Source organism: Schistocerca piceifrons, chromosome 1, assembly GCF_021461385.2.
Source record: "Schistocerca piceifrons isolate TAMUIC-IGC-003096 chromosome 1, iqSchPice1.1, whole genome shotgun sequence".
In the NCBI taxonomy this organism is placed as follows: domain Eukaryota; kingdom Metazoa; phylum Arthropoda; class Insecta; order Orthoptera; family Acrididae; genus Schistocerca; species Schistocerca piceifrons.
In genome coordinates, this window is record NC_060138.1 from 844,880,669 (window position 1) to 844,902,815 (window position 22,147).

General features: G+C 40.4%; 1 protein-coding gene across 2 annotated transcripts in view; it reads left to right on the forward strand.

Annotated features, from left to right (window-relative positions):
* The window catches only part of LOC124715343 (E3 ubiquitin-protein ligase TRIM37-like), a 291,007-nt gene that overhangs the window by 240,781 nt on the left and 28,079 nt on the right, over positions 1 to 22,147 (forward strand). For both annotated transcript variants that reach the window (XM_047243092.1, XM_047243093.1), the window contains exons 14-15: positions 1,406 to 1,707; positions 4,335 to 4,444. In XM_047243092.1, the coding sequence (XP_047099048.1) occupies positions 1,406 to 1,707; positions 4,335 to 4,444 (412 nt within the window). The remainder of the gene's footprint in view (positions 1 to 1,405; positions 1,708 to 4,334; positions 4,445 to 22,147) is intronic.

The window sequence follows — 22,147 nt, forward strand, 5'->3', positions numbered from 1 at the left end:
TGTAGTTAATATCTTTGGAACAAAATAACATATTGTCACAATTTTGTGGTGTATATTAATATCTCAACAGATCTTGTTGTGTTTTTTCTGGCTGCTGATAGTGCAGCAATGAATGAAGTTAGATTGTCGTACTGGAAATACAAAATAATGATGGAGGCACAATAGCAGTGTGCAATGTGTACGGAACTCAGCCACCAACACGTACAACAATTTATTGTATTCAAGATACATTTGAAGCTGACTACACTGTTCAGGATATGCATAACAAAAGGACTGGTGTACCAAAAATGTCAACAAGTCTGGCTTCCAGTGCTGCTGTGTTGCAACATTTTACTAGATCATCTCAAAAATCTTTGAAGCAGGGTACACGTGAAAGTGGGGGTATGCCAATCAAGCATATGACGAATTCTGAAGGCTGCAAAGTGGAAAGTGTTCATTCCAAGATAACTACGACCTATGAATGAGGATGACACAGATCGAAGGGTGGATTAATGTGAGTGGTTTGAAGGCATACTTTGCAAAGATGAACAGTTTGTAGTGGTGGTTATCTGGTCTGACGAGGCACAATTCAAGCTGAACGGTACTGTTAACCGCCATAACTGCATGTACTAGGCTCCTGAAAATCCTCATGTTCACATGGACAAACATGTTAATCTACAGAGTGTTAATGTGTGGTGTGATCTGTCATAGCATGGTTTGATTGGTCAATTCTTCTTTGGACGTGCCATTACTGGTGAGGTGTATCTTCACAAGCTGCAAACATCGATTTTACCAGCCATACAAGAAGTGTTTTGAAATAATACCTACAACAAGATGGCACTCTGCCTCACTATTGCAGATATGTCAGAGCCTAGTTGGATGAAAATCTGCCTGGACAATGGACAGGTCAAAAAGGAGCTGTTGAGTACCCGCCATGGTCTCCAGACCTTACACCTCTTGATTTCTACCTATGAGGGACCTTCAAAAGCAAAGTTTATCAACTGAATGAGCAACAAGAAACCATCAAGGCGTCCTGTGCAGCTATCACATCGGCAAACCTGACATAAGAATTTTAATGGTATGTCACTTTGTTCCATTAATGTTGACCACAAAAGAGTGTGGACATTTTTCTGAACCTCTCTGTATTGAAAAACAAAGTTAGACAGCACAGAGATTTAAAAAAATACTTTTTATGTGGATTATACTGGCTAAAATCCTTCTCAAGCCATACTGTTTTATATGTATTTGAATTTACCAGTAGATGAAGCACTGACTTGCACAAAAATAAATTCATTAGTTTCCTTACAAGCAACCTGTAGATATGATGCCAGTCATTGCAAAATTTAGTATCGGGAAGATTACTTACAGTGTACCTTATGCTTTAGAATAAAAGTTTCATTCTCAGATACTTTCTTCACATACACAGGTATGGGTGGTGTGAACAGTTGCTCAACAACGTGCAGTTCTCTTGTGGAGCTCCCAAATACGGGGAGCAGCAGCAGTAGTAACAGCACAACTGTTGTAACTGTGACATCACCTGGTACCAACAGCAACCGAGCGAAAAGGCTCATTAACAGTGGACATGTAGCAGTGAGAAATGATGCAGCACCTTCATGGGTTGAACCAATGCCCACAATACCTCAGTTATTTTCACCACATCGTTCTACAGGCAACACCACGAGTGCCAATGGAGTGACACACTATGCATCTGAAGATGCCTCTTCATCTGTAAGTATGTGCTCAGTATCATTGTTAAATTTCACTAGATCTGTAATTTTTTGTCCCTTGTAATGACACAAGCTTCAACTACTTTCCAGAAGAGTAAACATGAATACAAAGTAATTGATCACTTGAAGCCTAGACTTAACTGATAGTTGTTTTTCTTGAGATTATGCTGGCATGTCCTCCTCCTCCTCTTACTGCTCCTGGCTATGGTAATATATTGCCTGCTGAATGAAACACCTATTAGAAAGCCTTTTACTGTTTCATTCAATATTTACTTCAATAAAAAATAGTTGCCTATATGAGAAAGAACTTTTAACACTTATGTTTGTATCCTCTAACTTAATCATTTATATACGATTCTCAGCTGCATTGCATTAAAAAAAAAAAAAAATTTATGCAAATTCTGCTGTCAAGGATGAACTACAGTTTAGCTAAGAGAGAACACACAGCCAGGAGAAGTAAGACGAGGAGGAGGAGGCCATGTCAGCATTATCGTTTCATTATTGTGAAAATTGCATCTACAGGTCCATATGATATTCAAGCCGTTATACTGTATTATTTCATATCAGAACCATCTAGCAAATCTGTATAAAGAATTAGGGGCAGAAATTCTTGAAATGTGTTTACAGCATCTGTCATAAAAAAAAATAGCATTGCAGGCAAGAATCACTTTCCCAGAATCAGTCTGTTGATTGGGTGGAAGAATTAGGTAGTATTTTAGGTGTAGCAGGAGTACCACATGCTTCAGCATCTGTCATAAAAAAATAGCATTGCAGGCAAGAATCACTTTCCCAGAATCAGTCTGTTGATTGGGTGGAAGAATTAGGTAGTATTTTAGGTGTAGCAGGAGTACCACGTGCTTCATTAATAGTGCCTTTTAGTAAGTGTGCAAGAGCTGCTAACCTCGATTTAGGTGAGACACTGAATTGGAAAGATTGTAATCTGTTAAGGTAAAGTTGTTATCATCCCAAGGTTTAGTTTGAATATCACAGGTTGTATACCATTGCCTTCCTCTGACCTTGCCCAGCCAATTGCATGCAGGTGGATGTACAGTTTAATGTGGATTCTAAACCACAGTGTAACTTGGAATTTTTCTCATTAACAAATTTGCCATAGGTGAAAGAAGTGGTGACAGCTACAAATCCTAGGACCAACCGAGGATCAAACCCAAAACCTCTGGATCTGTACTCAGGCACTTTACCATTGAAACTCACAGCCTCATGTTACATGACCCATACTGAACAGATGTTTTTTAAACAGTACTCTTGCCTTGATGTGGAACACACTGAACTAAATTGGAAAAATAAGAATAAAGGCACCAGGTTTTATAATCAGATCTAATTGGTTGCCATTTGTATGGTGTTTTGCTCCATGTCTTCCATAATACACTATCATTGCCTAATCCGATAACAAATTTATGTCCCTGTGATAAAAACTACTTAACTTTTTCATTTCATGAGTGCCATGAACACCCGAGTTTGTGAATTTATTATTCATATCAAAGTTAGTATTGCCTGCAATGTGGAAGTGTTTTATGATTTGTATAAACCTGTTTTCTTCAGTTTAGAAAGCTGAGAATAACCAGATACAAGTAAAATTACGAAAAATATTTGTACTTTGTTGACAATATGCAAACATATTTTTAGTTTTCATAGCATGTATGTTGATATAATTAGCAATCATGGCCAGAAGTTCATGAAAGATAAACTCAAATAATTCAACAGCACTGTAGGCCTTATTTGAAATTAAAAGGTTCACAGTTTATTCCTTCCCTTTATCAGCGAGCAGGTCAGCATAGAACCATGGCATCTGCAAACTGCACTTCTTGATTTTTGTTTTCTTTGTTTTGTGTTAAAGGTCAGAGACTCTTGTGAAAGTATTTTGTTTCCTCCAAATCATTATTTTCTACAAAAGGTCCTTCATCAGTACCAGCCTAAGTTCCACATACAAAAATTTGTACAGCAATTGTTTTCACTATAGTTGTGATATGTCCATGTATTTCTGCTGTGAATTGTTTCCTGCTTTGAGCATTCTCTTCCACTATCGTAAAATCGATAAAAATAATAAGGTACCCTGTCAGGATTGCTGTTCCAAAAATGGAAACCAGATTTGTATCATAAATCTGTAAACACAAATCTTAATATGCAAATATTTATTCATAGTTGTTATTAAATCTCTCATACATTGAAAATTACTCAGAATGTAGATGCTCTTTGATCACATATTTGAGGATAACATTGCACTGAAATAACTTTAAACAGCAATGAGTTCCGGCTCTCATGTGGAATGCAACAATGGAATAACTGCAGCATTCCTCTGAGTGAGTAGGACCATTGTGCCATGGCCATTAAAACTATATCCATTTCTTCACAGTATATACATCACTAGAATCTGTGAAACACTATGTTCCGTGGAACAGCAGTCCTAACTAAGTTAATGCATAAAATTGAATTTTTCACTTAATACCATGCTGAAAATGTTGCCTTATTATTTGAAGACTCATAGATACAGTAATCTAACCCCTTTATTTGAAAAAGCAGAAATATTTGTTGTATGGGAAACACCATAAGCAGGTTATCAGAAAGATGTATTTATGAAGTAATCCAGATACTATTTAATGTTGGTTACAGAATGATCTTCGAGCTTTCAATGATCTTTTACAACAACTCCAAAGTAATTCAGTTAAGAGCTGTCCTGAGAGCCCAAATTCTGACACAGCTGTACTAATGGCCAGGCTGAGGTGAGTGTTACCCCATATACATCAAAAGTCAGTGCAGTAATTACCTTCTTTTATTTAATCTTTATAGCTTTGAGCTGTGTATGTTTGGATTAACAGTTACCTTGGAAACTCATGTTTGTATAAACAATCACATACCACAAATGTAAAGTGACCAGTACAAGTTAATAACTGAGATTTTAGGCAGCATTGTGGTGTTCAGTACCATAAGCTAGTCAGCACAACGTAAGTTCTACTTACAGATCTGCAGGAGGACAAAGAACTGTAATCCTGTCCTTCAGTAAGAAAAACATTACTAACCTAATGTCACTTTGTCAGAGGATGAGGATGACGTTCCTCATTGTGCAGGCTTACTACGTAAGACCATTTGCATCCCTGTAAAATGAGCAGACGTGAGACTGTATTGGCTTGTTATGGTACATAAGGAAGACATTTCTATAAGACTAGTAGATATTAATATTCATTTACCCAACTACACTAAATTATTGTGAAATGAAGGTTACACACACACACACACACACACACACACACACACACACACACACACACAAACAGTAGTTACATAGCAAAGGTACTTATGAAAAAGTTGTTGTAGGCTTTGGACTTTTCAAAAAAGTATTGGAAACATGGGTGGTTAAAATGTGTGTGTGTGTGTGTGTGTGTGTGTGTGTGTGTGTGTGTGTGTGCGCGTGCGTGTTTGCGCGTGTGTGTGTGTGTGTGTGTGTGTGTGTGTGTGTGTGTGTGTGTGTGTGTGTGCGCGCGTGCGTGCGCGTGCGGGTGCGTGTGTGCACGTGTGTGTACTGAAATTTTTGCACATTACCAATAAGTAGCACAGCTATACCTAACACAGTTGAAGCCAAGTTATTCACATTCAGAAAATTTATTTTGTAGTATATGAAGTTATTGAAAGATCTATTTTATTATGTATGTGTATATCCTAGACTGCAACTATGTTCAGAAAAGTTTTCATACACATGCGCAACTGTGATCATTGATCAGAAATCGGATTTCATTGAAGCAAGAGAAAGCTTCCTCCTACTTGGAAGCAATGAAATACAGCTACTGGTATTCTTGCACTCTAACCAGGTACTGATCGTTAAGGCATGAAAAACATGTATGTACACTGCCAGACCTAACATGCTGAGTGGACCAAATCACAATCAAATTTTTATTGAGTGAATGTCCAAAGCCCACTCTGATGAGCATGGCATTAGTGGCTTCAATGGTCTCAACAATAATTGCATTATTGTTTATTTACTAGAGTATCTCCTATTGCACCCTTGGCACCACACAGTATTGGGCAGCAGGTTAATTGGAACATCTTTACAGGGTATGGAAAGTGTAAGATTACTGACGTGTTGTATGTGTTCCTCAGTCTTCTTCTTCTTCAGCTACGAGTGCTTTTCACTTGCTGTGTTACAAGATAAGTAATTTAGCTAGTAATCAATTATTTTTGCTGTTTATTCTATAGTATTTACGTGCATTAGTGTCAGATACACATGATAAATTAAAGGTTTCAGTTTGTATTTGCGTATGAATAAGATAAGCGAAGTTTCTGTTTTGAACAGTTCCAGGTGTACGCCAACATTTGTTTACATTCTTAATTGACATTAAATATACGGGATTATCAATTAAGTTAGTGTACAATACTCAGTATTCACGTTTATTAGTGTCATTTAGACTCAATACATTGAAGGTAGTAGTTTTTATAAGTTTCATTAGGAATAGTTATGCTGACAGTGATTTCTAACCTCACTTGTATATGTTTGACTAGTGCAACCTGCAACCGTTAACAGTTAAGCAAACGTAAAATATGTGATAAATTAGTATTGCACTACAATATCTGAGTAAATCTGTGTTACAATACAACTTCTGAGCCCTTCTTACATACGGTTTAGTTAGCCCTTCTTACATACAGTTCAGTTAGCAGAAAGCTAAAACTCACCTCGCCGTCTGCTTAAATTCCTTAGCTTGTTGTGGGCTTTAGTGATCGTGTACTGTAAGCCCATCGGTTCCTATAAAGTATAATTCATATTTGTGCTTTACAATCTGAACTCTTATTGTTAGCTAAAGGTTTCGTTCTGTACCTCCATCTGTTAGTGTACAATACCCAGTGTTTACATTTATTAGTGTCATTTAGACTCAGTACATTTAGGGTAGGAGTTCTATAGTTTTATTAGGTCACTTTTGCGTGTATGTAAACGCTTGTTTAAATTACAAATACGAGGGATAATCAGTAGGTGCAGCTTACCGTAGGTCACTGTTTAATTCTTTTATAATATTCACTAGATAGCCCCTAGCAGTTTACTGTTGGTCACTGTCTTATTCTTTAGTATTCACTAAATAGCCCCTAGCAGATCTCACTTCTACCATAAATTTTTATTTTCATTATTGAGTGTCCTTTCTGCCAACTAGATTGTAGCTGTTAGCCTTGTGTGGCAGTAGGTTTCCTTAAGTTTTTATAGTAAATTGGTTATTAGCTAGATGGATAGGGACTGTGTCCGTTGCGTGTGGATGCAGGATGAGTTGGCCACAGTCAACAAGCTCCAGAGTGCCACATTCAGGTGTGGTGGGGATTGGGTGCCTGGGGCAGCCTCTGCTGTACTAGATGGCAGGGGGGGGGGGGGGGGGGGGAGATATCACAGCTCTCTGTCACTGAGCCTCACTTCAATGTGGGTGGCAGACTGTGTCGAGGTCTCAAGCCTCAAGGCGAAGGCTGCATGGGGGGCACAGGCTCCTGCCAAATCCCATGTACTTTGCTAATAGATTCAGTGTGCTATCTGATGCTGGAGGGGAGTGGGAGGGGTTGAGCCGGAGCAGAATGCACCTTCTGCCATGATAGTGGCCGCTCCTTCAGCAAGGTCTGGGCAGGCACGTGGGGGTAGGGGTTTCTTAGTTATTGGGAGCTCCAATGTTAGGTGGGTCATGGAGCCCCTCAGGAACATAGCAGCTGGGCGGGGAAGAAGTCCAACGTTCACTGAGTGTGCTTGCCAGGGGGCCTTCCAGGATATGGAAGAGGCTCTTCCGGCGGCTATCGAGTGTGTGGGGGGCAGCCAGCTGCAGATTGTTGCACGTGTCGGCACCAATGATGCCTGTCGTCGGGGTTCCAAGGAAATCCTTGGGTCCTTTCGACAGCTGGCTAAATTTGTGAAGGTGGCCTCCATCGCTTTAGGAGTGGAAGCCAAGCTGACGATCTGCAGCATTTTTCCCAGGGTGGACCGGGGTCCTCTGGTTCGGAGTTGAGTCAAGAAACTAAACGAGAGGCTACGACGACTCTGTGACGAAAATGGTTGTAGATTCCTTGATCTACACTATGGGGTGGAAGGTTGTAGGACACCCCTTGATAGTTCAGGAGTGCACTACACACAGGAAGCAGCTACATGGGTAGCACAGTACTTGTGGTGTGCATATGGGGGTTTTTTAGATTAGCCGGCCGAAGTGGCCGTGCGGTTAAAGGCGCTGCAGTCTGGAACCGCAAGACCGCTATGGTCGCAGGTTCGAATCCTGCCTCGGGCATGGATGTTTGTGATGTCCTTAGGTTAGTTAGGTTTAACTAGTTCTAAGTTCTAGGGGACTAATGACCTCAGCAGTTGAGTCCCATAGTGCTCAGAGCCATTTGAACCATTTTTTTAGATTAGGTTCCTCCTCATGGGAAACAAACCGCTGGCCTGAAAAATTACCAGTTCATGACACTGATGTGGGTGTGCCAACTGTAAAAATTGTTAGTTTGACTAAACAGGTCATCCCAAAGGATTTAAATATGCTTAATCTCATGCTAGTAAATTGTTGAAGTGTCTGTAGCAAGATCCTCGAGTTAATCTCCGAAATAAACAGTAGCAATGCCAATATTGTATTAGCTACCGAAAGCTGGTTAAAACCAGACGTAAAAGGAAATGAAATTTTGAACTCTGATTGGACAATGTTTAGGAAGGATAGGACTGATGCTATGGGAGGTGGTGTGTTCATTCCAGTTAAAAGCTGTTTAAACACAGTTGAGATCAATACTGGGTTGGACTGTGAAATAGTCTGGATAAAGCTGTCAATTAGACAAGGATGGACCATTGTATTAGGATGTTTTATAGACCACCAGCATCAGCAACAAACATCGCAGAACGTTTCAGTCTTGAGTTCACAGGAAATAAATATCCAAATTATCCAATAGTTATAGGTGGAGACTTTAATCTACCATCCATTGACTGGGAAAATTACACGTTTATCGCAGGGGGCAGAAGCAAAGATTAGTGTTACGGAAATGCTTCAGGAATTCGGGTGGGAGTCTCTAGAGGAAAGGAGGCATTCTTTTTGTGAATCGCTACTGAGGAAATTTAGAGAACCAGTATTTGAGGCTGATTGCAGTACAATTTTACTGACGCCAACTTACATTTCGTGGAAAGACCACAAAGATAAGATAAGAGAGATCAGGGCTCGTACAGAGACATATAGGCAGTCATTTTTCCCTCATTCTGTTTGAGAGTGGAACAGGGAGAGAAGATGCCAGTTGTGGTACGAGGTACCTCCGCCACGCACCATATGGTGGATTGCGGAGTATGTATGTAGATGTAGAATTTAAAGGCATTGTCCACCACGTGCTAGAGAAATATGTGCCTAGCAAAAATATAGGAGAGGGAAAGGATCCACTTTGGTTCAACAAACATATTAGGAAGATGCTGAGAAAACAGAGAATTTTGCACAGTCGTTTTAAACGTAGTCACTGCCCCGATGACAAACAGAAATTATGCAAAATGAAAGCAGATGTCAGAAGGACAATGAGAGATTCTTTTAATGAATTTGAAAGCAATATCTTATCTGCAGATTCTAAAAATAACCCAAAAAAATTTTGGGCGTACATAAAATCTATGAATGCTACAAATAATTCAATACCTTCTCTTGCTGATAATATGGGTAATGTAACTGATGATGATAAACAGAAGGCTGAAATTCTAAACCTAGCTTTCAAAAACTTGTTTACGGTAGAGGACTGCAGCACCATTCCCCCTTTCAATTATCGAACAAATGAAAGGATGGCTGACATAGTGTTTAGTGTATCTGGGATTGTGAAACAGTTGAGATCCTTAGACACCAGGAAGGTATCCCCGTAAGATTTTATGTTGACTATGTTACAAATATAGCACCATTCTTATCCATCATCTATCAGAGATCATTGGAACAGCAGAAATTTCCATGGGACTGGAAGAAGGCCTTGGTCATAGCAATCTATAAAAAGGGTAGAAAATCGGATGCACATAATTACCGGCCAATTTCACTGACATTGATTTGTTGTAGAGTTGTGGAACATATTTTGTGTTCAGACATAATGATCTTTCTAGACTCTGAGAAGCTCATCTACAGAAACCACAATGTATTTAGGAAACAGTGGTCATGTGAGACACGACTCTTTGTACACAAATTACAACGGTCCTCAACTTTCTAAAGGTGTTTGACTCAGTTCTGCGCTGTCGCTTTATCCAAAAAGTGCGCGCTTACGGTCTATCTGACGACATATGCGGTTGGATAGAAAGCTTTCTAACAGACAGAGAGCAGTATGTCGTCCTGAATGGGGAGACTTCAACAGAAACAAGCGTAACATCAGGTGTGCCCCAGGGCAGTGTAATAGGTCTGCTGCTTTTACGATTTACATAAATGATCTGGTTGATGATATTGACAGTGACATTAGACTGTTTGCCTATGATGCTGTAGACTACAGGATAGTAGTATCACATGAAAGTTGTGAACAAATCAATGATGATTTGCACAAAATAAATGCATGGTGTAATGACTGGCAGTCATCTCTCAATATTAGGAAGTGTAACCTACCGCGTATAACAAGGCAAAAATCCCCATTAATGTAAGAGTACAAAATAAATGCCCAGTCTTTGGAAGCGGTAACGCCCGTCACGTATCTGGGTGTGACCATTCGAAATGATCTCACTTAAGTTGAATGATCAGATTACACAGGTAACGGGTAAGGCGAACTCTAGGTTGCGGTTTATTGGTAGAATCCTGAAGCGATGCAGTCCTTCAACAAAGGAAATAGCTTACAATACGTTAGTTCGTCTAGTCTTGGAGTATTGTTCTTCAAAATGCGATCCTTACCAGTTGGGTCTGATTCAAGAGATTGAGAAGGTCCAAAGAAGAGCAGCAAGATTCGTGACTGGTACATTTAGCCACCGTGAAAGCGTTACAAATCTCATAGAAAGTTTGAAGTGGGACACACTTTCAGATAGAAGGCACGTTAAACAGAAGGGGCTGCTCACTAAATTCCGAAATCTGATCTTCACCGAGGATGTAGAGCATATATTATTACCGCCAACTTTCAAATCACGCAGTGATCACCATTCAAAGGTACGGGAAATAAGAGCTCATACTGAGGCATTCAGACAGTCGTTTTTCCCTCGTGCGAGCCGCGAGTGGAACAGAGGGGGAGAAATATGACTTTGGTGCGAATAGTGCCCTCCGCCACACACCGCTTGGTGGCTAGCGGAGCATATATGTAGATGTAGATATATAGATGTAGATCATCTTCTTCTTCTTCCCACCACAGTCCATTTGTCGGTTACGAGGAGCCTTAGTTACTTTTAAATAATTATACACAGCTTCATTAGAGTAGATTTTCATATTTATTAAAATTGTCTATCATGATAACGATCAGCTGTACAGTAATCTTCATTCGTTCCACACAACAGCTCAGTGAACTAATGTACGAGTGGTAAGAAAACTTCCTTTGCATATAATAACTGTTCAAGCCATAGAAAGTCCAGGATGAAATAAAAACAATATGGGAGAATAGATTGCTACTCACCTCCTAGAGGAGGCATTGAACTACAGACAGGTAAAATAAAAAAGAATGCTAAAACATTTCAGCTATTGAGCAAAGTCCATCTTCTGAGTAGAAAATTCTTATGCATTCAAACAAGCAAGACTTACACATACATGGCCAGTGTCTCCAAGCAACGATTTCAGATGTGAACAGCAATTTAACTGGGGTGGATAGTACAGCTAAGGAAGAAGCTTGGGGTGGGGAGAGGTAACAGATTAGGGATGGGGGAAGATGCTAGTGCTGCCTGTGGGAGAATTCAGGGATGTGGTATGGATAGGTTAGGACCACCAGGCACGGCATGGGGGAGGGGGGGGGGGGGGCAGGGAGAGTAGTAGATGTAGTAGATAAAGGAAAACGACTATGTAGAAGATGGGATAGAAGGTGTGTGTGGTACTGAAGTGGGAGCAGGGAAGTAGCAGAATACCACTGTGAGAGGGGCGAAGATGTGGGAAGGATATTTCCCATTTCATGTCACAATGAGAGGTAGCTGACCATCAGAAAATGTGATTCTGTTGCTCCCAGTCCTAGATGGTACTGAGTGATGAATTCGCATGAATGGCTGTGGCCAAGAACAGCTGGACCATCCAATTGCTGAAAATGCTGTCCAACACGAGGTCCTTCACTTTAATAACAGCGTTGCAGTTTGTGCCATCTGGGTTCTTCTCTCTCCCCCCCCTTTCTGGTTTGTTGAGCAGGTTCGAGTTAATGTGTGAGCTGCAGTAATAACTAAACATTGCAACGTATGCAGGCCTACACAAAGTAGAAATATTGACCTTTGTGGTGTGATGGCTGCCAGGCATTTTGACGGCAGGTTATAGTATGGTACTAAAAAGAGAATACTTTTACAGTAATTAGAAAGAGGTCAGCCAGCACACACACACTTTGAGCCAGGGTGGAGTATTGTCAGTACCGAAAAGGATGTAACAGATTTTGAGTGGGAAATCCGGTTGTCATTCGTGGCACTTGTTTCTCAATGGATTGTTGCACATCTCAATGGCTTATGACTTATAAGATTAACTCAAAACCAGCTCATCCCATTAAAACAAACTGCTCCCCCAGTACTGGTGTTGCTGCACAGCACCTACAGGGATCCATTCACAAGGCACAGTCATGGGCTCTAGCCCACACCTTCCAGTTTTCAGCCGCAAAGTTGTGTGTCATGCACCTCTGTCAGCATCATACCGTTCATCCGGAACCAGAACTTTATCATAATGATGATCCACTCACTGTAGTGGAGACATATCGATTCTTAGGACTGGTTTTTGACACCAAACTGACTTCTCTCCCTCACCTTCGTCAGCTTACGTGGAAGTTGTGGCAGCACCTCAATACCCTCCACTGCTTGAGCAACACCAGCTAGGGTGCAGATCACTCTACGCTGCTGTAGCTCTACAGAGCCCTTGTTCAATTCTGCCTTGAATGTGGGAGTCTGGTTTACAGTTCGGTGGTGCCAACAGCATTGCATTTACTCGACCCAGTGCACCACTGTGGTGTTTGCCTAGCAATGCGAGCTTTTAGAACAAGTCAGGTGACCAATGTCCTGGTGGAGACTGCTTCTGGAGATGGGCATCTCTGAAACTGACCTGCGTTCTGTCTTACGCAGCAGGGTTTTTGGCTTTGGGAGATGGAATGGTGTGAACAATACGCACAACCAACTGCGTGTCATTAAGGAAACTGCGAATGTGTGGAAGTTTTACCTGCAGGCTTCTCGCAGGGAATCAGTTGTCCTTTGTTGACTCCGCATTGTTTACCTTCTCCGTCACGAGGACCCACCTCATTGTCGCTGTGGCTCCCAAATGACAGTCGTCCACCTCTAGATGGACTGCCCATTTATAGCTGCTCTGCAGCGGACTTTTAACTTTCCCAGCAGCCTACCTTCGTTGTTGCGCATCAATGCCTCTACAGCAGCTTTAGTTTTATGTTTTACTTGTGACGGTGGGTTTTATCATTAGATCTGAGTTTTAGCACATGTCCTTTGTCCCTCTGTGTCCTCCATCCTTGTGCTTTTAGGATGGAGGGTTTAATGTGTTGCAGAGTGGCTGGCTTCTCCTTTTTAGTCTCATGGCCAACCAGCCATGGTAATCTGCTCTCTTGTTTTGATCTCTTCTACATGTTTCTTGCATCTCTCTGTGGTTTTCTTTCTGATTTTGTCCATTCCTTCTGTCACTCTTGTGGTTTTCTCCTTTCTTCCAGTTGTGTTTTGTATGTCTCAGTTATTTTACTCCCACTCTTGTGGAATTATTTTAATTGGAATGAGGGGCCGATGACATAGCAGTTTGGCCCCCCAACCCCCCCCCCCCCCCCTCCCCCCTCTCTTTTTTTCAACCAATCATCCTTTCCACACACACACACACACACACACACACACACACACACACACACACACACACACACAGAGAGAGAGAGAGAGAGAGAGAGAGAGAGAGAGAGAGAGTCAAGTACAGATTTAAAAATTTCTGCTAATCAAATTTTCACTACATTAGTAAATAGTTTAAAGCTAATTTACTGTCATTCAGCTTTGAAAGGACCCACTGCATGCAGTTCAAAATCTGTTAGAGATTTCCTTCCAGCATGTGTATAACATATGGAGACATGCGCATAGATGATGATGCCAGCGTTAATTTCCTGGGTGTAGCATTTATAATGCTACATTAAATATATAATATGTTACATATATAATGAATGAAAACAAAGTCGCATTCTCCAGGCACATAAAAGTTCATTACATATTTTATTTACAATGTAACATCAGGAATTAATTTCATTTTAAATACTCCGTCATATTGCACTTCTAAGTGATTCTGAAACATTTCAGTTCATTTTACTTCGTTATTTGTTGAAAGACCTTTTGCCTGCTTCATCTGCAGCACTCTTGTCACATAGTGATTTCACTGTCATGTATAATAATTTTCCTTTCCTCTTGTTCCGTAGCATGTCTTCATTAAGGAGGCGATCATCAGATGCTCTCACTGCCGTAATATTCTCAGTACACTGTCACAATATTATGTTGTGTAAAAGCTAGTCTTGGTAGTTTTGTTATACACCTCACAGCTCATTTCTGAATTACAAATACTCTTGTCAAGTAGCCTGTTGTGAAGTTCTTCAGCTGTGAATTGAATAGAAAAGATGTGGATAGGAGCTAAAGTCCATAGATCGTTGCTCAAGAACCTTATTATACACAGCTTTTGCCGTATTGCATTTGAGAAAAATGTGTGTTTATCTTTTTACACAGCACATGTATGTGCTCCCTCCTGGTCAAATGCTTTCTGCAATAGTCATTAAAAATATTATGTTGCATACTTCTTCAGTTCACTTTCTATTTAATTTAATGTTTACATTATACAGATCACTCAATTTTTTTTAAACACTATGGTACAGACATTGCATTAGATATTTATTTGCCTTTTCAATATGCAGGACAACTGCATTTTCAAGTTCCTCCTCTGTCTGAGCTGCATAGATAATTGTTGTGTGCCCGCATCTCGTGGTCGTGCGGTAGCGTTCTCGCTTCCCACGCCCGGGTTCCCGGGTTCGATTCCCGGCGGGGTCAGGGATTTTCTCTGCCTCGTGATGGCTGGGTGTTGTGTGCTGTCCTTAGGTTAGTTAGGTTTAAGTAGTTCTAAGTTCTAGGGGACTGATGACCATAGATGTTAAGTCCCATAGTGCTCAGAGCCATTTGAACCATAATTGTTGTGTCATCAGCATACTTTGTAAGTTTCTGATTGATATTTTCTGAAAAATAATTTGCGTAGATAGTAGTGTTGACATGAGCGTGGACCTTTGCGGCGGCATACCATATGCGACAGTTGGCACCTCACATTTTTAGTTGATTGTATTTCCCCCACTAGTATCTCAGATTTTGGCGCAATGTTTCATATTTCTAATGAACAATTTAGTCCTAGACTTACTTTCAGATCCCACACAGTTTCTTGATTAGCTCGAATTGATTCATGCTGTCAAATGCTTCAGACAAGTTGACGAAGATACAACAACCATTCTGTTGCCTGCCAAGTGAATTCGTAACATGTTCAGCTTAATTCATTGCTCATAGACTGAAAACGTGTTGTGATGAGTGTAATATTTTAAATTTTGTTAGAAAACTTAGACTTCTAGTTTTTATCATCATTTCATAGTGATATTGGTCTGTAGTTTCTTAGTTCACCTGTGTTCCTTTCCTGTGTTACTTTACCTACTATTAGTGAATATGGATAAATGTCTTCCTCTGTTGCAACGTTCAGTACGTGTGTTACAGTTTTTAGTAATATTTACCTGCATCCATTTATGAGATGTTATGTAACACCATCTAGCCAGATGTGGTTAGCACACTGGACTCACATTTCGGAGGACAACTGTGCAAATGCCCATGTGGCTATCCTGATTTAGGTTTTCCTTGATCTCCCTAAATCACTCCAAGCTAGTGTCATAATGGACCCTGTTGGTGCGACATTAAACTGCAATCTTCCATCCTTCCATTTAGCCAGATGAACGTTAGACTTGTAGCTGCTTTATTAGATTTGAAACTTCTGTCTCAGTTGCTGTGATGAATGCACTGGTATGATTTATGCGTGCAGTTTTTCATGTTCTACTTACTTCATCTGCTATGCTTTCAAAATGTCTGTTAAAGGTGTTCACTATATCTAGAGGATCTACATCACTTCCCATCATTTTCACCATGTTTGAGCTGATGGATGTGCCCTGTCTGTTTCGTCACTTTTCTTCTTTCATTTATTAAGGACTATAAGTATTTTATTTTATTCCTCCCTTTATCAGCAGCTGTCTTAATGAATAATTGTGTGTCTAATGAAACCACAGTACTCTTTCCTTTTTGTTTTGTGTCCCTCAATCTGATTTTTGCTTAAAGAGATCATAGTACACTAGTACCCCATGCTTCTGTTACACTGCTTTGTTTATTTTCTGGTGAAGTTTCAATCTCTTTGTGTTGTGTTTGAATTCCTGGAAATATTTTTTTATGGTGGTAACTAAGAAATTTGCTTTCACTTGAATATTTTTCCAAGTTGTGCCTCTGCTTACACAGTGTCTTCAAAAAATCCTCATTTAATGCAGCAGGTCAGCTCGGTTTCAGACACCTACCCTCCTGACCGGATGCTTCTATCATTGCAGGTCTCAAAGGCTTTGAGCACCTTCGCTGTGTGGTTGCTGCTGCTGGTGGATCCTGTGTTCTTTGCCTGAGGTGCTGCCCCTGTTCAGTTGCTGCTGTAGCTGGTGATCCTTCTGTGTGTACTCTGTTTCTATGAACAGATTGTTTGCTCATATCTGATTGTTAGAGGAATACAAGGTGGAATCCAAAATTTTCAGGACTAGTGCTGCCATCTGGAAAGTAGGAGTAGTAGATCTTTGCACCGCCAGGTGGCGAGAGCTGCATATCTGATGAGTCAGTGTGCAGAGTGGCATTCAGCTGGGAGGACGTGTTGCGTGTCCACAGTGATTTATGTAATACTCTGTGTTTGGTGTGTGGCGATTTTACAATAGACCTGCAAACAGAACAGCACTTGTATATCAAATTCTGTGCGAATCTGAGAAAATGTGCTACAGAGACCCTTGCAATGGCTCAACAAGTGTTTGGGGGACAGAGCATGAGCCGTGCGTGTGTTTGAGTGGCATGCTTGGTACAGGGCCAGCCGTACAGACCTCGAAGATGATGCTCGCACTGGAAGTCCCATTAGCCACACAACGCCAGACATTGTTGCCAAACTTCATCAATTGGTTCATGCGGATCGAAGTCGAGCCATTCAAGATCTTGCGGATGAAGTGGATATTGGTTATGGGACATGTCAATGAATGTTGACTGATGAGTTGGGCATGCATCCTGTTGCTGCAAAATTTGTGCTAAGGATCTTGACTGCCGATCAGAAGGCACAGCGTGTTGAAGTGTGCACGGATCTTTGTCAGACTGCATCTGATGATCCAACATTCTTGTCACAGGTTATCACCAGCGACAAGAGCTCGATTTATGGTTATGACCCAGATGCAAAGCAACAATCATCCCAGTGAAAGAGCCTGGGCTCTCAAAGACCCAAAAAAGCGAGACAGGTGAAGAGCAAAGTGAAGAGCATAATCATCATTTTCTTTTATACCAAGGGAATTGTGCACAAAAAATTCGCCCACCCAACCAAACAGTGAATTCTGCATACTACTGTATATTTTGCAACGGCTCCGTGAAAACATGTGGCGACGATGGCTCGAACTTTGCCATCAAGGGACCTGGCTGTTGCATCACGCCAACATGCTCTGTCACATGTCCTTGTTCACCAGGACCTTTTAGACAAAAAACAACAAGGCGGTTGTGCCCCACCCAATGTACTCACCAGATTTGGCACCTTGCCGACTTCGCGCTATTCCCGAAACTGAAACTCAAGTTGAAAGGCATTCGGTTCAACACACTAGATTCAAGAAGCACTGCTGGTGGTGATAAACACCTTCAAAGAACAGGACTTCCAGAAAACATTTGACCAGTGGCAGAAGCACTGGGACCGGTGTGTAAGTGTGGATGGGAACTACTCCGAGGGAGATCGTGACTATTAGTCCAAAGGTAAGGTTTTCAACAGATGGCAGCACCAGTCCCGAAAATTTTGGATAGCACGTTGTATATACGAGGATTGTTTTTTAAGTAAGGGCCGTTCGCGCGTATAGTCTTGTAGTTCGTGCGGACGCCGCAACAAGCCACCGCGCCACTTGCCGGCATCCTTCCCGTTCACACTGATGCAAGTTGCAGCTCTGTAGCTGACGTGTACGCATCGCTGTGCTACTTTATAATGTTTACGAATATTGAATCACCCGCCGTGTGTGAGATACGGTCAGTGATACATGTTTTGACCGCAAGAAGCCTATCAGCTGCAGAAATTCATCGTCAGTTAACAGAAGTTTATGGCTTGAATGCAATGAGTGAAGGTAAAGTGCGTCAATGGGTTAGAGAGTTTAAAAATGGCCGTCAAAACGTCCATGACGAAGAACGCTCAGGCCGGCCCTCTGTGATCACTGATGATTTGGTGGCTGCAGTCGAAACAGATTCGTGAGGACAGAAGATACACAATTTCCACTCTTTCTTTGGAATTTCCACAAGTTTCAAGATCAGTTTTGTACAAAATTGTGTCTGAAAACCTAAACTTTAAGAAACTGTGTTCTCGGTGGGTACCCAGACTCCTCACAGAGGACCACAAAGGGAAGAGATTTGCCACTTCATTGGACTTTTTGATTCATTACGAGTAAGAAGGGGATGACATGTTGAGTCAAATTGTCACTGGAGATGAATCATGGGTATCCCATATCACTCCCGAAAGCAACCGACAATCAATGGAATGGCGACACACAACCTCACCCATCAAGGTCAAAGCCAAACAGCCGCTGCCAAAGCGCAAGATTATGGCAACCGTGTTCTGGGACCGGCGCGGTGTTTTGCTAGTGGACTTGATGCCACGAGGAACAACAATCAACTCAGATGCCTACTGTGCAACTCTAAAGAAGCTCCGCAGAGTAATTCAAAACAAAAGACGTGGCATACTGACAAAAGGAGTTTTGCTCCTGCACGATAACGCTAGGCCTCACACCTCTCAAAAGACTCGGGATTTGATTGATTCTTTTGGCTGGGAAGTTTTGGACCATGCACTATACAGCCCCGGCCTTGCTACCTTTTCTGGTACCTGAAACACCATCTTGGCGGGCAGCGCTTCAATGACGACAATGAAGTGAAAGCGGCCGTGAACTTTTGGCTGTCAGAGCAGGCGGCCGAATTGTTTGAAGAGGGAATTAAAAACTTTGTTGTACGGTATGACAAGTGCTTGAATAAACAAGGCAACTATGTAGAAAAATAGGTAAAAGTGTGTAGAATCAGAAAATAAAAGTTTTTTTACAAAAGTATTTGTATCTTTTTTTAAAAATAAAAACAGCCCTTACTTAAAAAACAACCCTCGTAGTAGAGCATTGCAAACCACTTTACACTTTGAGGCCTTTTCAGTAGTATGAGAAAATGGTCTCAGGATCAGCGCACAGGGACAAGAATGGGTCACTGTTAAATTCACAATTTTTTGACTAATGAGACTTTCATTGAAGTGCATGCTGTATCCTGTGTAATGTTCTCTGGCCATATCATCTATTGTGAAGAAGTACACAATCTGATCAAAAGTGTTCAGACACCTGTTAGTGAACCTTAATAAAAGTTGTCTCCACACTTCATCTTTATGATGCCTTGAACTTGGTTAGGGAGGCTTTCAGTGAGGTTTCTGAATGTCTATTCAGAACTGGCAGCCGATTATTCCTTATGAGCTGATACCAAAGAAGATAATGATGTTGGATGTGGGGTCTTGTGCTAAGTTAACATTCTAACTCATCCCAAAGGTATTCCATTGGGTTGAAGTCAGAACTGGGGCAGACCAATCCATTTCAGGAAAGAAAATGAGTGGGATTATAGCAAGTGGAAATGTTTCACCTTGCTACTTTGCAAAAGGTTTACGAGTACCCTGCAAATTTTGGAGGAAAAATATCCACAAAGCATTCAAATGTTATTTCTTACTGCCACTACAGATTTAAATGAAGTTATATCTTGTGCGTTCCCTACATTTGAGCTGAATGATTCTGTATCTTTAACAGCAAACTCTCAATTAAAAAGAATTTGAAGTAGCATTGTCAGACTTGGGAAGCTGCAGTTACACTTGTGTTCCATTCCACCTGTCTCCCAGTAGTACTTCTGTAAAGAAGAGTTCCATTTGTTCACGCATGATGGATCTCCCACTGAGTGGTTGCATAATAATCATAATCAACAGCTCTCACATATTATATGAAAACACAAGTGTGCTCGTGGTGTTTTAAGTCCATTAAGATCTACTTCAATGAAACGTGAACATTTAATTCAAGAAATTCCAGGAACCAGATGGTACAGAACAAAAGAATACTCTAAAATTATCAGTTTCCTTTCGCTAATTTGAAAGGCATGAACTATAGTTAACCTCAGACACAGAGAAAAAAAATTGCATCCTTTTTATGCGAAGGAATGCGGCGGCAACTCTAGAGGTGGAAATAGCACAAAGTATAGTGTGCAAACCATAAGCAAAATTATGTATTAGAGCATGTGAACGAATTGCCACTTGACTTGAAATTTATAGATTTTGGGAAAGTTGCCAACACTTTTACAACGTATTATGTATGCACAACCCTTGAGCAAAAGTCATTGATTTAACCTATGTTAGCATACTGAAAAACATATACATCAGTACTACAGTTCCCATAAGACTTCATCAGGATCGTGAAAAATTCAAATTTCAAGGAGGAGTTTGGTGTTCCTCATTCCTTCAAAAAATTTACAAATCTTCAAAATGGGATAATGATGAAGAAACACACTAATGGAACATACCAGAACCAAATCTATTTTACCAGTGACATTGTCTTTTTGCCTGTGCTCCAAATAAATTTTGACAATGGAAGTAAGAACTTAATAGAACTAGTTTGAAAGTAAGCCTTAAAATCATTTATGATAAGACTAAAATAAAATTGTAAAAGGTACTAATTAACCACAAGGTTTTGAAATCAGTTAACAAGTTACTGTATTATAACAGCTGATTATGACTGAATGGGCAGGAAAAGAAATAAACTAGAGAGTAAGAATGATCTGGAGATTTTTTTTTAACTAAATACTATTTTTCGAACCAAATTTTCAGTGTATGTAAAATGGAAAGTTTACAGTTGATGTTTGCTACTAGTTACTCAAAAACTGGGTATTTCACAGTGAGAATTGGAGAGGTGCATGATTAGAATTATATGTAGAGACAGGAAAACAGACACAATAATGAAAATGTAATGGATGTGAGTGGGTCATGTAGCACAGTGAATGGATGTTTTTTTGTTCAGCTCCAAGGGAACATCCTTACAGAAGGTGGTTAAACGTCATTAGAAAATGCAGTGAAACCCTTGTTATACGTTTTTGAGTAGCCCAGACTTACAAACCACAAAATTGAGGAAGATGTTAAAATCCCCAAAATACGAGCAAAATCATGTTTAATTGGCATATATGATTAAAAATCATAATCCTCGCTAATACATTGTATAAAATCTGTATAAGTGAAGGAAATTAAATGTACAAAACAATGTTTATACAATAATTTGTGGTAATGAATTTCATCAGTTTATAAAAAATCACAGATCTGTGAAACAGCAAGAAAAAATTCATCATAAAGTTGACATTGGTATCTTGTTACCAGGTAATAGAGCTGTTTGCGGCATGCTATGACCACGAATTATACGTCAAAACATGCATTTTGTGTTCACTTAGAAAAAAGCAATAATTGATTAACTTGTTGAATTAAAGAGAAAACCCTGAAGTACAGTATTTGAATCTAATATTGGAGGAGGGGGGGGGGGGGGGACCTTCTGTAACCAATGGCACTTTAATTGTGTCGAGTAGACTTAAAGCTGCGTACACAATAAGCTTGAAACATGTCTCCAGCTACTTTATGTGGACACTGTTTGGAAACATCTTTTGAAAGACGGAAACATCTATCCATAGCAGTGTCATTACAGATCAAAGGATGGAATGTTTCAGGCAAGCTACCGCACATCACCGGTGTGTGGCGCGAGTGTATGTTTATATGTCGCATTGTGTCATCAGTTGTGTAGAGTTGTTACGTGTTTTGTTTTCTCTTGTTGTGTTAAGTTTTTCCAAAGAAGAAGAAGAAGAATGCAGTGGACTAGGCAGCAGACTTCCGTTGTTATCGTTGTACCAGACTGACAGCTTCTTTTGGAATATATCAAGCAAACAGTACAATAACAGCAATAAAACAAATGCTCTACAGAAAACTGCTGCTACATTTGATAGGATACTGTCAAAGACTGCATAGAGAAGAAAATATGGTTGTAGGTCATAGCTTACTTTGAAATATGAA